General features: G+C 39.2%; 1 protein-coding gene across 6 annotated transcripts in view; it reads right to left on the bottom strand.

Annotated features, from left to right (window-relative positions):
- THADA (THADA armadillo repeat containing) overlaps nt 1–8,947 on the bottom strand; it is a 316,857-nt gene extending 307,910 nt beyond the window's left edge. For 2 of the 6 annotated variants that reach the window (XM_029937261.1, XM_029937260.1), the window contains exons 1-7: nt 8,822–8,945; nt 6,937–7,036; nt 6,544–6,638; nt 5,712–5,842; nt 694–842; nt 548–580; nt 245–293 (exon numbers count right to left, since the gene is read on the bottom strand). In XM_029937261.1, coding sequence (XP_029793121.1) covers nt 245–293; nt 548–580; nt 694–842; nt 5,712–5,842; nt 6,544–6,638; nt 6,937–7,012 — 533 coding nt within the window. In that variant the 5' untranslated portion in view covers nt 7,013–7,036; nt 8,822–8,945. Of the gene's footprint in view, nt 1–244; nt 294–547; nt 581–693; nt 843–5,711; nt 5,843–6,543; nt 6,639–6,936; nt 7,037–8,821 lie in introns of all 6 variants that reach the window. The other 4 variants (XM_029937259.1, XM_029937256.1, XM_029937258.1 and 1 more) reach the window with 4 other exon arrangements.
- Between the last annotated feature and the right edge of the window lie 6,727 nt (nt 8,948–15,674).

A 15,674-nucleotide genomic window follows, 5' to 3' on the forward strand; every position in this document is an offset into this window, starting at 1 on the left:
CTGAGCCGAAATCAACAGTTGGACGTTTAATTGACTGAGCCACCCAGGTGCCCCTTTTTGATTTTTTAAATTAAATATCAAACCTCTAATAAATGTATTTAAATAATTAGGTCTAATATTAACAGAGAGGAATGGAATGGAGCACATTCTGGAAACTTCTTTAAATTTTCCTGTATACAAAGACATCGCACAGGCACAAGTATTCACGCACACACGCACAAGCATAGAAACTGATGCTACTTGCCTATTTTCTTCCAAGATTTCAATTAAACTCTTCTGCAGAAAATGAAGCACTGAAATAAAAAGAATATATAATGACAAAGCAGAACCTAAAACTGTGAACTTTAATGTCAATAAGAAATATTTTAAGTCACTATTACCTAACGTGATACCATAGTATAAAAGCAGAAATTTAAAAGGAAGGGACACAATATACCTTGGTAATCTGCAAACTCTACCCATTGCCAAGAAACTGAAAACAACCAGTTCCAAAATGACTTGCACAAGCAGTTACACCCTCAGAATAAAATCAAATAATAGGACTTACCATTTTTAAGAAGATTATTAACACATGCTCTACCTGTGGGGATAAAAAAATGAACACTGGTAGGGAGCCTCAGGACCAAAGTTAACATCATTTAAAAACAATAATATAATGATAGAAAAAAAAATACTACAAAAGAGTGGGCTTACCCAAGTCAAAGTTCTCCATACAGGAAGATATATTGTCAATTACTTTCCTATAAGAGTATAGATCAGTAGTATTCAATTCTTCCTGAAGACGAGAAGTAAAACTTTGTATAGCCTCAGTAAGAAAAAATTCAGGTAGTCCATTTAGTGAGCTAGAAAAAGAACAAATAATTAAAAATCTGACAACCATGTAGTAAGTAGATAGATGGAGTGGGAAGGGAATCATACAAATGAAGGAATACAAACTACATCTGCAAAATACAGCCAGAAAATTTTAAGCTCATGCCACAATTATTGAACTCCTTGCTTCCATCTTGCCTCACTCTTCAATAGAGTAGCCAGAGGGGTAGTATATAAAGTGTTAAACTTCTGCCTAAAATTGTCCAACATGTCCATCCCAGTCAAATTAGTTGCCATAGGGCTGACAGTGACTTACAAAACTCTACAAACTCTAGCCCCACCATTATCTCTCCAGCCTCATCTTCCTTGGTCCTCGTTCACTTAGCCCTAGCTACATGGCCTTTCCTGCGGCAACAATGTAACAAAACCTTTGCTCTTGCTATTTCCTGCAACTGATGCTTCTCCCTCAAAGAGACCCAAAAATCATCCCCTCATTCCTTTCAGGTCAGTCTCAAATATCACCTTTTCAATGACATTTTAGCCAAGATATCTGAAGTGACCACCATATTTTAAATTGTCACCTTCACCCCATCCTTGATGCTCCCATCCCCCATCACTGCCTTATCTTTCTCCATAGTATTCACTTCATCTAATCCTATTTATTTTGACTGTTTTCAATCTTCCTCCTAGAATGTAACCTCCATTCTAAACTGTTTTATTCACTGTATCCCCAATGCCTAGGGGACACAGAGTAGATGGTCAAAAAAAGTTTCCTGAATAGGGGCATCTGGATGGCTCAGCTGGTTGTGTTGGATTCTTGATCTGGGCCCAGGCCATGATCTCCCGGTTATGAGAATGAGCCCCACGTTGGACTCAGCAAGGAGTGCAGAGCCTGCTTGGGATTCTCTCTCTCTCTCTGTCCTTCCCCTGCTCGTGCACATGTGTTCTTTTTTTTGCTCTTTTTCACTGAATAGATAAATTTAATTTAGTGTCAATTTTATCTCAATTACTCTAAATGAAAACCACTAGGGGGCCACCTGGGTGATTCAGCTGGTTAAGCTTTTGACTTCAGTTCAGGTCAGGATCTCACAGTTTGTGGGTTTGAACCCTACATCAGGCTCTGTGCTGACAGCTCAAAGCCTGGAACCTGCTTCAAATTCTGTGTCTCCTTCTCTCTCTGCCCGTCCCCTGCTCACACTCTGTCTTCTCTCTCTCTCTCTCTCTCTCTCAAAAATAAACAGGGGCACCTGAGTGGCTCAGTCAGTTAGGTATCCACTTCGGCTCAGGTCATGATCTCACAGTTTGTGGGTTCAAGCCCTGCGTCAGTCTCTGTGCTGACAGCTAACTCAGAGCCTGGAGCCTATCTTTGGATTCTGTGTCTCCCTCTTTCTCTGACCCTCCCCTGCTCATACTGTCTCTCTCTCGCTCTCAAAAATAAATTTTAAACAAAAGCTTTAAAAATAAATGAATCAACATTAAAAAAAATTTTAACAGTAGGCATTTTTTTTTAATTGCCTAAAGAATTCTAAAGCTCTTCTGGAAGAAAAAAGAATTTAGAAAAACAGTCGGAAAAAGAAAAGTCACCAAAGGGGTGACTTGCTTCAGTATATAATTAAACTACATTATCAAACTATAGTAAATGAAAAGTGTGGTGTTTGGTAAGTAAACAAATAGACCCAAATCTAAAATTGAATCTGTTTCTACAGGAACAAAGAACATAATAAAATGGCATTCCAAATACATGGCAAGATAGACTATTCAAAAGTTTGGAGTTAAGTGGCTCCCCCATTATGGAAAAGAAAACTAAACTGGATCTCTAACTTATGCTCCACTCAAAGCTTAATTCCAGATGAATTTAAAAATTAAACAAAAATAAATAAAGTATTTTTTAAAAAAGACAAGCAAGTAATTTTACATGATCTTATACTAGTGAAAGCATACATAAGGCATGAAATTCATAAATCTATACAAAGAAAAATATTAGATTTGATTACCAAAAATAATTTATAATTTTTATGAAGCAAAGACACCATAAAGAAAGTTTAGAGACAAGTAACAAAACAAAGGCGTGTATTTGGCATGTCATCTACACAGAGCTCTTACAAATCAAGGAGACTGACTTCCTGCAGGCATTCTGCATGCCCTTCTTTAGCGGCAAAACCCACCTCCCACTACAGAGGCCCTGCTTCTCAGCCATTCTTAAAGCCAGAAGGAGGGTAGAGGACCCAAACTTGACAACAGAAAGAGACTGGAACTCTCCTGGGACCTTCTGCAAAATGTTTTCTCTTCAATAAAAGAGTTGGAAAAGAGGAAATCTCCTCCTCTTTTTTTTCCGGATGTACTCATGTCGGTCTAAGATGCTTGTAAGTGCCACAGCCCCTGGTAATTCTGAGGGAAGATATGGCCAGCACGTGGGAGAAAAATGGAGAACATCGCGATCTTTGATGACACGGCTGACTGCTTCACCCAAATCCTAGAACTGGCCAGTATCTGATCATTTACTTTTTGACACATTAAATAAACTTACTTAAGAAAAAAAAAAAAGGCATTCTAACAAGACATACAAAAAATATGTAATCACAAATAGTCAAACGCCACACGTTAAAAAGTATTCAACCTCACTAGTAACCTGGGAAATGAAAAATAAACCATAATGCTATTTTTTACCCATTAGCTTTTAAAGATCTAAAGATTAATATTATCCAGCATTATAAGGTACAAAGACACTGGCACTCTCGTTCACTGTTAGCGAGTGTATGGTTTAGCAATGGTTTGGGTGAAGAAACTCCACTTCTAGGAATTTATCTCAGAGAAATACACATAAAATTATATGTGTGATTAAGAATATCACTGCATCATTGTTGGAATAATGAAAACAAAACACTAGGACGCTTGGCTGGCTCAGTTGGTTAAGCAGCCGACTTGGGCTCAGGTCATGATCTCACAGTCCGTGGGTTCGAGCCCCACGTTGGGTCTGTGCTGACAGCTCAGGGCCTGGAGCCTGCTTCACATTCTGTGTCTCCGTCTCTCTCTGTCCCTTCCCCGCTAACTCTCTCTCTCTCTCAAAATAAAATAAAGATATTAAAAAAATTTTTTTTAAATATGAAAACAAACACTAAATATCAGTGAGAAAGTGACTAAATAATATGTAATGAAGGACACATAAATTTTGGTATGTCCATATTATGGATTATTTATAGCTGTAAGAAAAGTTAAGGACTGCTGGCAGGAACGTAAAATAGTAAAGACATTATGGAAAACAATATGGCAGCTCCTCAGAAAACTAAAAATAGAACTACCATAGGATCCAGGAGTCCCACTTCACTAGCCAAAAGAACTGAAAGCAGATGTCAGAGAGATATTTACACACCCGGCTTGTTCACACGGCATTCTCCACCACAGCCGAGGGGAGGATGCAATGTCTATCAACAGTTGAATGGACGAATACAATGTGGTACATGTGGACACTGGAATACAACTCAATCTTAAAAAGGAAGAAAATCCCACTACATGCTACAACATGGATGAACCTTGAGAATATTATATTAAGTAAAATAAGCCAACTGAAAAAGGGACAAATACAAATATTCCACTTACATGAGGTAACTGAAGTAATCAAATTCATAGAAAGAGAAAGAAGTGTGGTAGCTAGGGCCTGGGCGAGGGGAAATGGGGATGTGTTCTTTCATGGGTATAGAGCTGCAGTTCTGCAAGATGAAAAAGGTCTAGAGATCCACTGTACAACAATGTAAATGTACTTAACACTCAAAAATGGTTAAGAAGGCTAATTTTATGTTATGTGTTTTTTAACACAATTTTTTTTTTAAATAAGGACTATATTGATTTGGAACTATCTCTAAGATGTTCTTTTTTTAAGTTTATTTATTTATTTTTGAGAAATATAGAGAGAGGAGCAGGGGAGGGGCAGAGAGAGGGAAAGAGAATCCCAAGCAGGCTCTGCACTGTCAGCACAGAGCCTGATGTGGGGCTCAAACTCACAAACTGAGAGACCATGACCTGAGCTGAAACCAAGAGTCAGGCCCTCAATGACTGAGTCACCCAAGCTCCCCTCTAAGATCTTCTTCAGTAAAAAAACAAGCTACAGAGCAATAAGTAGAGTATAATCACATTTATGCACAAAAAAATCAAAATGGAAATATAATACATATTAAACCCAAGAAAAGGTCTAAAGAGATAGATACCAAAATGTTAAGTGATGACCTTTACTAAAGAAAGTCAAATAGAGGCGCCTGGATGGCTCAGTCAGCTAGTTAAGCACCAGACTCTAGGTTTCAGCTCAGGTCATGATCTCCCAGATCGGGCTCCATGCTGACAGTGGGAGCCTGCTTGGGGTTCTCTCCCCCCTACTCTCTGCTCCTCCCCTGTCGGACCCATACATGCCCCCCACTCTCAAAAATAAATAAACCAAAAAGAAAAAAGAAAAAAAATGAGTAAAGTAAGATAGGCCTGAAAGAGTGAAATAGAAGGCTCATTTTTTATTTTGTTCACTTCTGTATTGCTTGAAGTCTTTACATTAAGCATATATTCCTATATTACCTGTGTAATTAAAAATGTGTTTAAACAAAGAACAAATTGGAAAACTAGAGGAAAAAGAAATAGCAGGATGACAGATTTAACCTAACCAAGAATTGCACTTATACAAATGAACTGAGCCAGGAGTCCGTAAACTATAGCCCATAGCCTGTTTTATTAACGTCTATGACCTAAAAAGTCTTTTTACATATTATAAAAGTTGTAATAAGTAAACAAAACAATGACCATATAAATGATTTGTTAGTAACAGACTTCAGTTCAGTTTTACCAAACCAGGAGAACTCTAGTACTGGTTACTTTTGCTCAAATTGGACACTTATAATGCTTAACTTCCTTTTTTTCCTTACCTTGCCAAGACTTTCTTTAAGGGATTCTTTAGACTCAAAGAAAAATAAATGCCTGCTAAAATATCCAAACAACTTTGAATGCTGGGATCACACGCACCGTTTTTATCTGCCTTCTCCAGTAAAGGCACGATCTAAAATCCAAAAAATTCAAAGTCATAGTACTTTTGTTTAATATCAAGTATATATAGCAAAGTAACAGTTTCAAACACTCTTTTAAGTCTCAATTATAATGTAAAATATTTTCTACATTATATTGTTAAGGATACTGACTTAAATACCTATTTTAATATTTTTTAACTTTTAACCCATACCCCCAGCTTCCATTTTACCCTCCAGACCCACCTCTATTAAGAATTAGACTTGTTAATGGCTCAAGTTATAGGAATTCGGTAGCCCTATTGAAAAACCAATAATATATATAATTGCTTTCCAAAAAAAATTATTCAAGTTCAAATGGTAACTGCCAATATTGAGATACTTACTGGTAAGGAGAGTGTTTACATTTTAAATTAACTTTTTAATGTGTCTGCTAAAAAGTTTTAAAGACTTAGATCAATACAAATAACTTTTTTTTTATTTCCACAAAAAAGGTATGTGCAACTGTCTCAATGTTCCATTTTTTACAGCTCCAATCATAGTGGAAGCTTGCATATGGCTTCTACTAATAAAATAAGATTATACAATGAACAGAAAAGGAAAAGAAAAACCTATTCTTTAATGATACATGATATTAAGAATCATGAACCAAAAATTATCAGTTAATTTTCAAAGTTCATAACAGCATGCTATGATATTCTTCAAGATGCATCAATGAATATCAATTCAGTCTTACCTGTTTAACACAATGGATTTGTGACACTCCATCTGTGAGTTGTACGCAATGTAATAGCAAAGAAGCTAGATTCTTTCCTTCCTCATCAGCCAGAGCTAGAGTAACACACACACACACACACAAACATTTCAAGGATTTAACAATGTATACAAATGAATTTGCTTTTGCTATGCACTATGCAAAATCTAAGTATTTATAAACAAACAAAAAAAGCAGGCAGAACTTAGTCTGAAGACAAAATTTTTAGGAAACCATTTCACATGCAAACCTGAATGTAAGGAACATGGAAAAATTAAATAGCAAGAGTCTGAACATTAAGCGATATTGAGTCTGACATAAAAATACTCTCAAACCCAGAAAAGAAATAAACAAATTAAGTCAGAAATCACTTACATCTCAAAGTTTCGAGGTCTTGATGGCAAACGGTCAGTGCAGTTACTTGCATGTCTTTCTTCTTCTTTACACCCATTTTCAATAGAATTAATAGTAGACACTGCAAAAAAATTTTAAAGCATTGTCTAATTCAGGATTTCTGATTTAGACAGTTAACCAAAGGTGTTTGGCCTGGAGAAAAGAGTACTTAAGGCAGCTGCTGTTGTTGGAGGACTGTCAGAAAAAGATGCTTTTGTCTTGCTATAGAATTAGGAAAAGTCAGTGCGAGCTTTGGGGAGGCCGAATCGGCTCAATACAACGGAGGAGGTTTCTGGTCTAACTATGGAATGGACTGCCTTTTAAACAGAGAACTGCCTAAACCTGGAAACACCCAAACAGAAGCAGAACGAACCCTTTGCCCTTGGGATTCTTGCAATAACCTCACAACTGGTCTCCTCTCTTCCCCTCTGCTTCCGAAGAGTCCCTTCTTTTTACAGTCTTTTTAAAACTTTAACCAAATCTAATTACTCTCTTGCTTAAAACTTTCCAAGGGCTTCCACTTACACTGAGAATAAAATCTAGCTTGAGACCTTGGCCTTCAAGGCCCTAAGTCATCTATCTGGTCCTGTGTTCCTCTGCATTTCATCTCAAATCAATCTTCTCTTAACTATCTAAGGGACCTTGACCTTCCTGATAGTCTGCCTGATTATGCTTGTTCCACCAGATCTTTGCAAGATTTCTTCCTCATCTTTCAGGTCTCTTCTCAAATAGCACCTTCTATGAGAAGCCTTTCATGATTGCTCTACCTAAAATGCCATCACTCATATTCACAAATCTTTTCCATTCACTTATTTTCTTCATAGTACTTAGTACTACCTGAAATGGCAATAACTTGTTAATTTGTATATTGTCTGTCTCCCCTAGTAATAAACATGATAAAGACAGTAACTTTAATCTGTTTTATTCACTGTTGTAATGCTCAATTTCTAAAACTGTGCCTGGCATATATTCAGTGCTTAATAAATATCTGATAAACGAATTAACTAACCAACACTGTCAGAGATGCTCTAGAAGGGAGGTATGCTGTTAACAATAGAATATTGCACTACCTGGTATGTATACCAAAGTGACACGTTAGTCCTGACCTTAAGGGACCTATGGTCCACCTGCAAAGTAAGAAAGCTTTACAGCAATGTGATATGAAAAATCACTTAACGGAAAACGGTAATAAAAAGAAACACAGAATGGTAACGCTAAGGGAAGAATTTGGAAAGTGACATGTTTAGAACTAGAAGAATAATTGGGGATCACTCCCTAGGAAAATGACCGATACACAAACTTAAGAAGGTATAGAGACAGGTAACTGGGGAGACCTTTCTGGTGAATGGCGAGTAAGTTTACAGCAGGATTTGATCTTGGAACCTTCAAGACTAAACAAAAATAGGCTCAGTGCTTACGCGCGCTCAACGGATGCCTAAACGTTTGTCCTGATGAACTGGGCCTCCCCAAAAGGGAAAACCCCATGCCCACTTGATGACGGTCCTTCAGTGTCCAGAAGATTTGCTTTGCAAATTGTAGTCCTAAATCCCCCTGGCTGCTCCCCTTTTGACCGCTACTTTACTCCCATCTACATCTTCTGGCTGACTCCCACAAACACTCTCTGGGTAATTTCCGAACCACGTGGAGTCCAGAGAATTACAGGCGATCAAAAAAGTAGTTAAAGTGCTGTCTCCATGGAGACCCAAGCGACCGGAAATCAGCACCCAAACCGACAAATTCTCGCGATAGCCCCAGGACGGGTGGAATTGGTGCGAATCGCCAGGCTGTACTAGCAAAGTGGCCGAACAGAGCAGTGAAGAGTCGCGCGCTACCGCGGGTCTGACAGACAGAATGCCTGGGGCCAAACCTCGTGCCTGGGAGCGTCTGAGAAGAGTCGCAGCCGTCTAGAAGAGTACCGGAACTGATCTGGTTCTACGGTGTCTCCGTGGCTCGCAACGTGGTCTGTTAACTACCGGGTCGGGGTGATGGGAGGGAAGCAAGGGAACCTGGAGCAGGAGTGATCGCGAGAGTTGAATGACTGAGCTCTTCCAATCAGGAGTCCGGAGCGGTCGTGATGTCACCGGGAACGGTTGTTGCGGAGCGGATTTGGGTAGACGCCCACTTTAAGAGAATGCGGGGTGAACCTCTTCTAGCGCGGTGACGAATTGAGTAGTGACGAACTCAGCGGGTTGGAAACTTGTCTTGAGAGAACTCTGTGACATATACAGGAGAGGTTTACTGTACACACATAAAATTTACAGAGAGCATTTACTCTGTAACATCCGTAGGAGGTAAACTAGAGATTTCCCTCCTGGATGTAACTGAGTGTGTTTACATTTCAAGGGGAGGAACGAGACTTGTGGAGGCATCTCTGGGTAGAAAAGCTGGAGACACCAGGTGTATCTTTCCCCTGGAGAGATTTACTTATATTCCAAAGAGTTAAGAGTAAGAATCCAGGATCCTTCCTACGGTGTCTCCAAGGAAACTCTCTAAAGGAGAGGAGAGAAGGTACAAGTGCTTCTCCCTTTTGTGTAAGTGCCCGGGGATGCATGTTTGGTGGGTTCCTCACGTATAATATGCATTACGTCGTAGGTAGAGTTTAATTCAACCAGCTCTGATTCATCGCAGGGATAAGAATTTGGGCACTGGGGAACCATGTGGCTGCTGTTTGCTGAAAATAAATAATAGCAATCTGCTCTGCTCCAGAAACTCAGGATAATATTAATATTTATGGGTATTAAAAACTCAACACGGTCTTCACCTTTTCCAACACATTAGAACTATGTTTTACAAACTCTTTTCTCACCATGCAGAACCCAGCAAGGTGGAGGCTTACTCTCTAAAATGTATACCACACTTTCCATCTCCGTTTCAGATGTCCCAAAGAAATGGGAGGGCTGAGAATTGGGGTTGTCCTAAGGACCAGGTGATTCAAGTCTCCTTCATTTGTCTCTTTTAGATAAAGTCCATATCTGGGCTCCCAAATGGCTGGTTTTGAGTGGCAGAATAATGTGGGGGAAATGATATTGCTTTTTAAAATGAGAATGGGGGCGCCGGGTGGCTTAGTCGGTTAAGCGGTTAAGCATCTGACTGACTTCGGCTCAGGTCATGATCTCATAGTGGGTTCGAGCCCCGCGGCGGGTTCCATGCTGACAGCTCAAAGCCTGGAGCCTGCTTTGGATTCTGTGTCTGTCTCCCTCTCTCTCTCTGCTCCTCCTTCATTCATGCTGTCTCTCAAAAATAAATAAAAGTTTAAAAATTTTTGAAATACGAATGAAAAACATTTATCTTCTTTCCAAAAGCATTTTAATCAAGGATAGTGCTACATATTAAAATGTTTTATGTTTTTCCATCTGTGCCCAATACAACTGCTGCATTTCTTTTTTTTTTTTTAATTTTTTATTTTTGATACAGAGAGAGACAGAGCATGAGAGTGGGAGGCGCAGAGAGAGAAGGAGACACAGAACCGGAAGCAGGCTCCAGGCTCTGAGCTAGCTGTCAGCACAGAGCCTGACGCGGGGCTCGAACCCACCAACGTGAGATCTGACCTGAGCCGAAGCCGGAGGCCCAACCGACTGAGCCACCCAGGCGCGCCTGCATTTCACTAAAATGACAGCACCATGTTGGGGCACCTGGGTGGCTTGGTCAGTTTTAACCTCCCACTTCGGCTCAGGTCTTCATCTCAGTTTGTGAGTTTGAGCCCCACTTCGGGTTCTCTGCTGACAGCGCAGAGCACGCTTCAGATCTTCTGTTCCCCTTTCTCTTTCTCTCAAAAACAAATAAACACTAAAAAATAATAAAAAAATAAAATGATCGTAACATCCTGACCTTGGGGGTGTGAGTTCAAGCCCTACACTAGGTATAAAGATTATTTAGAAATCAAATCTAAAAACATAAAAATAAAAATGATAGTAACGTAATTCAAATGGCAAAAAACGTTACCTTTCTGGTAATTATAAAAACAGGCCTTAAAAGAAAAGTTCATTAACCCAGTGTTAACAACAATAAAGATAGTTTAAGAAGAAAAAAATTTCACTCAATCTTACCAGCCTAATAAACTCTTTCCAAACACATTCCCTTCCAATCCTTATTCACAGTTATCTATATTTTTATGAAGTTGTAAACATAATGTGTACACAATTTTTTGTTCTAATATTTTCAGGCCTTATTTACTAATAGTTTCCCTTATTACTTAATTTTTTAATTACTTAAATTTTCTTTTAAAGATTTGATTTTTTGATGTAGTAAGTATAAAGAGCCATAATGCTGAGTTTTAAAAACAGTATTTAAAACAATCCCATTTACAGTTTCACCAAAAATAACAATGACAACAACAACAATCCAGGAATAAACTTAACCAAGAAAAGACCTGTACTCTGAAAACTATACAACAATGAAGGAAATTGAAGACGACACAAATAAATAGAAAGATATCCCATGCTTATGGATTGGAAGAGTCAATATTATTAAAACATTCATACTATCTGAAGCAATCTACAGATTTAATACCATCCCTATCAAAATACCAACATTTTTCAGAACTAGAATAATACTAAAACAACACACACATACACACAGCACTGAGCCATTTTCATGAAGTAATCTTCTATTTGAGTGTTACATTTCATATTGCTTAAACCGAGTGTACAAGTTGACAAGTTATTCTGACATACTTTCGAGTAGACTGTAAGTTAAACTTCTTCATAACTACTTGTTTTTTGTACTTTTCTATAAGAATGCTATATTCCCTATGAAAAAATATGCTATTATTCAAACAATGCAAAAATAGCATGGAAAGTGAGGGCCTCCTGTAATTTCACTCCCCCTCAAATCCACCAACTACAATTTGGTGAATAGCCATCCTGGCTGAACTGTTCATTCGCAGGTGGAAACAATGCTGTAGTTTGCTGCCACAGAGGGGTAAAATAAGCACTGCTGCCCATTAACACTGTAGAGAACTTGATGGCCATCACCTGAACCCAACAAATATTTGCACTGGACGAGGCACTTGGGATCTAAAGATGGTCCCTATCTTGGAAAAGTTCATAAACTCGTAGGAAGATTGACAAGCATACGAATAACTGGCATGTACTACCAAAATGACAGTGTTACAATGGAGACAAAAATCTTCAGTATGGCAGAAGAACAAGGATTTCTTGTGAGGTTTCACTGAGGAGGTGATGTTCAAGATGGGTCTTCAAGTGTGCGAGTAGGAGTAAGAAAGACACCACACCCTCCCGCCCCCCAGCAGAGAGCACAGCACATAAAAGAACAGCGCTTTCAGGGACTTTTGAGAAGGTCACCCAAGCCGGAGCAGAGCCTGGTATATGGGGAAAGAAAAGAGGAGGGTCACAGAGAAGACAAGCCACTCTAGGCTCTTAAGCAGGGAAGGAATAAGATCAGAAGGGCTTAAAAAGAGAAAGCTTGGAGAACATCTAAGATGTGCCTTACCCACAATTAAACATAGTTTTATGTTTAAGTCCTGTGGCTATCTTCTATGAAAATGCACATCATTAAAGGCAAATAACTGCATGAAAAAATGAGCATTTATGTGTCCTTAAGATGTAGGGTGGAAATCCTATTCAAACAACTCTTAAAAAGTCATTCCATAGTTGTGATTCCTTAGTACATTTCAAGCACTGAGGGAAACCCTGCGGATGTGTTACAGTGCTGTGGTAGCCTCCAAAATGGCACTCCCCAATTATATGGCTGCTGGGATTCACACTTTTGTGTAATCCCTTCTCCCGATGAATAGAGCTGAACTTCGTAACTGATAGAATATTGTTGAAATGATGTATGATTTATGTGGCTGGGCCATAAAAGCCATTAAAGTTCCCACCTTGCTGTCGCATGCTCATTCTGGGGGAGGCCTGTCACCATGCTGTGAGGACGTTGAAGCAGCCTGGGGAGCAGCCACGTGGAAAGAATTGAGGCTCCAGTTAACCATCGGAGCCGCTGGGTTTAGTCATCCTGGAAGTGGTTTCTCCAGTTCCAGCCAAACCTGCCAGTGACCGCAACCTCATGAGAGACTCCTGGCCACAAGCACTCAGCCACATACATGACCGTTTCACTCGTAGAAACTGTGAGATAGTAAAACTGCAGTGTTTTGGGGCACCTGAGTGGCTCCGTCTGAGCTTCCTACTCTTGATTTCGGATCAGATCATGATCTCGGGGTTATGGGATCAAGCCCCACATCAGGCTCCGCACTGATCATAGACACCTGCTTAAGATTCTGTCTCTTTCCCTCTGACCCTCTTCTCTGCTTGCACTCATTCCATCTCTCCAAAATAAAATTTTTAAAAAGTAGCATTTTAAGGCATTAAGTTTTGGGGTAACTTATTATGCAGCAAGATAAATACCAGAAGAACTCTGCTCTCTTTCATTGACGCAGGGACAAACATATTAACAAATAACATCTATTTTTTAATAAATAACAAGATTTCATCTTATATGAAAAAAATAACACAATATTCATACTCATAGTTCTAGATATGCTATCTAGATGGGTATGAAATCACTAAATAACGTTTTTTTAAAAGAGATTATTTGTTTTGAGAAAGAAAGAGAGAGGGGGTGGGAGCAGGGCGAGAATCCCAAGCAGACTGTGCTGTCAGCACAGAGCCCAATGTGGGGCTCGAACTCACAAACCCTGACATCATGACCTGAGCTGAAATCAAGACATGAACACTTAACCAGCTGAGCCACCCAGAGGCCATACGGCTCTTTATGATGGATTCTTTAATTACATAAATCATTGTATATTGCTGGTGGATTACCATAAATTGTATTTTTTTAGGAGTTACTGGGAATATAAAACTGACTGACTGACAGACCATATATTGTTTTTCAGTTAGGACAAACAGTACTTAGAGGAAAAACTTACCTTGGATTGGTCTGAAGTTTGGCCTGTATACAGACATTTAGGAACAAGTATTAAATGAGTAGGCAGTTAAAGCCCTTTTCTGTGGTTTTTGGAGGTCAATTTTAATTATTTAAATGTCCTTTCAAATATCTAAGATTTTAAAAATCACTATGTGTGAAAATGTCATTAAATAAGTATAAAAAATCCATTCCCTAGCTGAGGGGAAAATGCTGCTTCAACAGGTACATATTTCCAAAGCTAAACTACACTGAAGGAAACATGTATAAATTATTTTTCATGATTTTATGCAGTCCACTTTTACAATAAGATGTCATTGAAGTGTTTTCTCTTACACTTTTAAATATTGAAGAATATGGATTCTATAAAAAAATTTTCTTGGAATAATTTTACAAAAAATAAAAAGAAATACATTTTATAAATAAAACAGTTACTTAGAAAGAAATACATGGCCCAAATTCATGGCCCAATTCTCAAAGAGAGAGCAAGCGAGCGAGCGCACAAGTGGGGAAGAGGCAGAGAAAAGAATAGACAGAAACCCAGGTAGGCTCCACATGATCAGTGCAGAGCCTGATGTGGGGCTCGAACTCACGAACTGTGGGATCATGACCTGAGCAGAGATCAAGAGTCAGCAGTTTAACCAACTGCACCACCTATGCACCGCTAAACTTTGTTTTTTTAAGTTTATTTATCTTGAGAGAGAGAGATGGAGAGCGAGCACACAAACAGGGTAGGGACAGAGAGAGAAAATCCCAAGCAGGCTCCACACTGTTTGCACAGAGCCCCATGCGGGGCTTGAACTCAGGAACAGTGAGATCATGACCTGAGCTGAAATCAAGAGTTGGTTGCTTAACCGACAGAGCCATCCAGGTTGTCCTATGTATTTTAGGAAACCTGTAGAAGAGAATTTAAAGTCGTTTCAAGTTGGGAGTGCCAAATGACTACAAAAACAAAGAGCTATCTTCTCTAAAAATGTTACTATTTGAATCTTTAAAATCTAAAACTCCATTACCTCTGCTTCCCATAGGATACCACTCTATTTACTTGGGTCTGTGTAATGGACATCCTAGAGTTGTTTCTACTTGATCTTGCCATTTTCTCTCCCAGTCTTTTAAGCCCCTTCAAATCCACTCCAAAAATTTGCCCCATCACTCTATGGCAATTTCATCCTTCCTGTTACTCAAGCCAGAAATCTTGGGCTCATCATTGATATCTTTTTATTCATACCCCACATCCCATCCTTCAGAAAATCCTAGTAGTTTACTTCCAAGTCACATCCAGAATCTGTCTACTCACACTTTCTTTCCATTGATAACACCCCGCTCTGATCCGCCAGCATTTTGCTAGCCCAGTTTACAAAAGTTTACCCCACTCACTGGTCCCTGCTTACGCTACAAAGTAGGGCGAGTGATTCTCTTGAAATGTAAATTAACCGTAGCACTCTTCTGCTCTAAAGGACTTCACTTAAAGTCCTTACAACGGGCAATCGGGCTTTACATGGTCTCAATCCCCTTGCCCCATTCCCTATAACCTACCCCCTTAACTAGACTCCAGCCACACTGGCCAACTCGCAGAGCATGTTTCTAGGTCCAGATCTTGCGCCCTCACTCCCGCCATGCCCCAGCTCCTAGATTAGTGCTGGGCACCTCGTTATTTTATTTATTTCTAAGGGGCTGAATCATCTGATCACTTAGTGTTTCTGCATAAAATATATATTCTAAATAGGGATAACTTACAAGACCTGGCAACGCCCCCACAGTTAGCTCTTATTCACTATTTGCTGAAGGAACAAACGCACTTGGTCATAGGTTAGTTCATTTCAGTGCTTCTCATTTTAGTT

Source organism: Suricata suricatta, chromosome 4 (assembly GCF_006229205.1).
Source record: "Suricata suricatta isolate VVHF042 chromosome 4, meerkat_22Aug2017_6uvM2_HiC, whole genome shotgun sequence".
Taxonomy (NCBI): Eukaryota; Metazoa; Chordata; class Mammalia; order Carnivora; family Herpestidae; genus Suricata; species Suricata suricatta.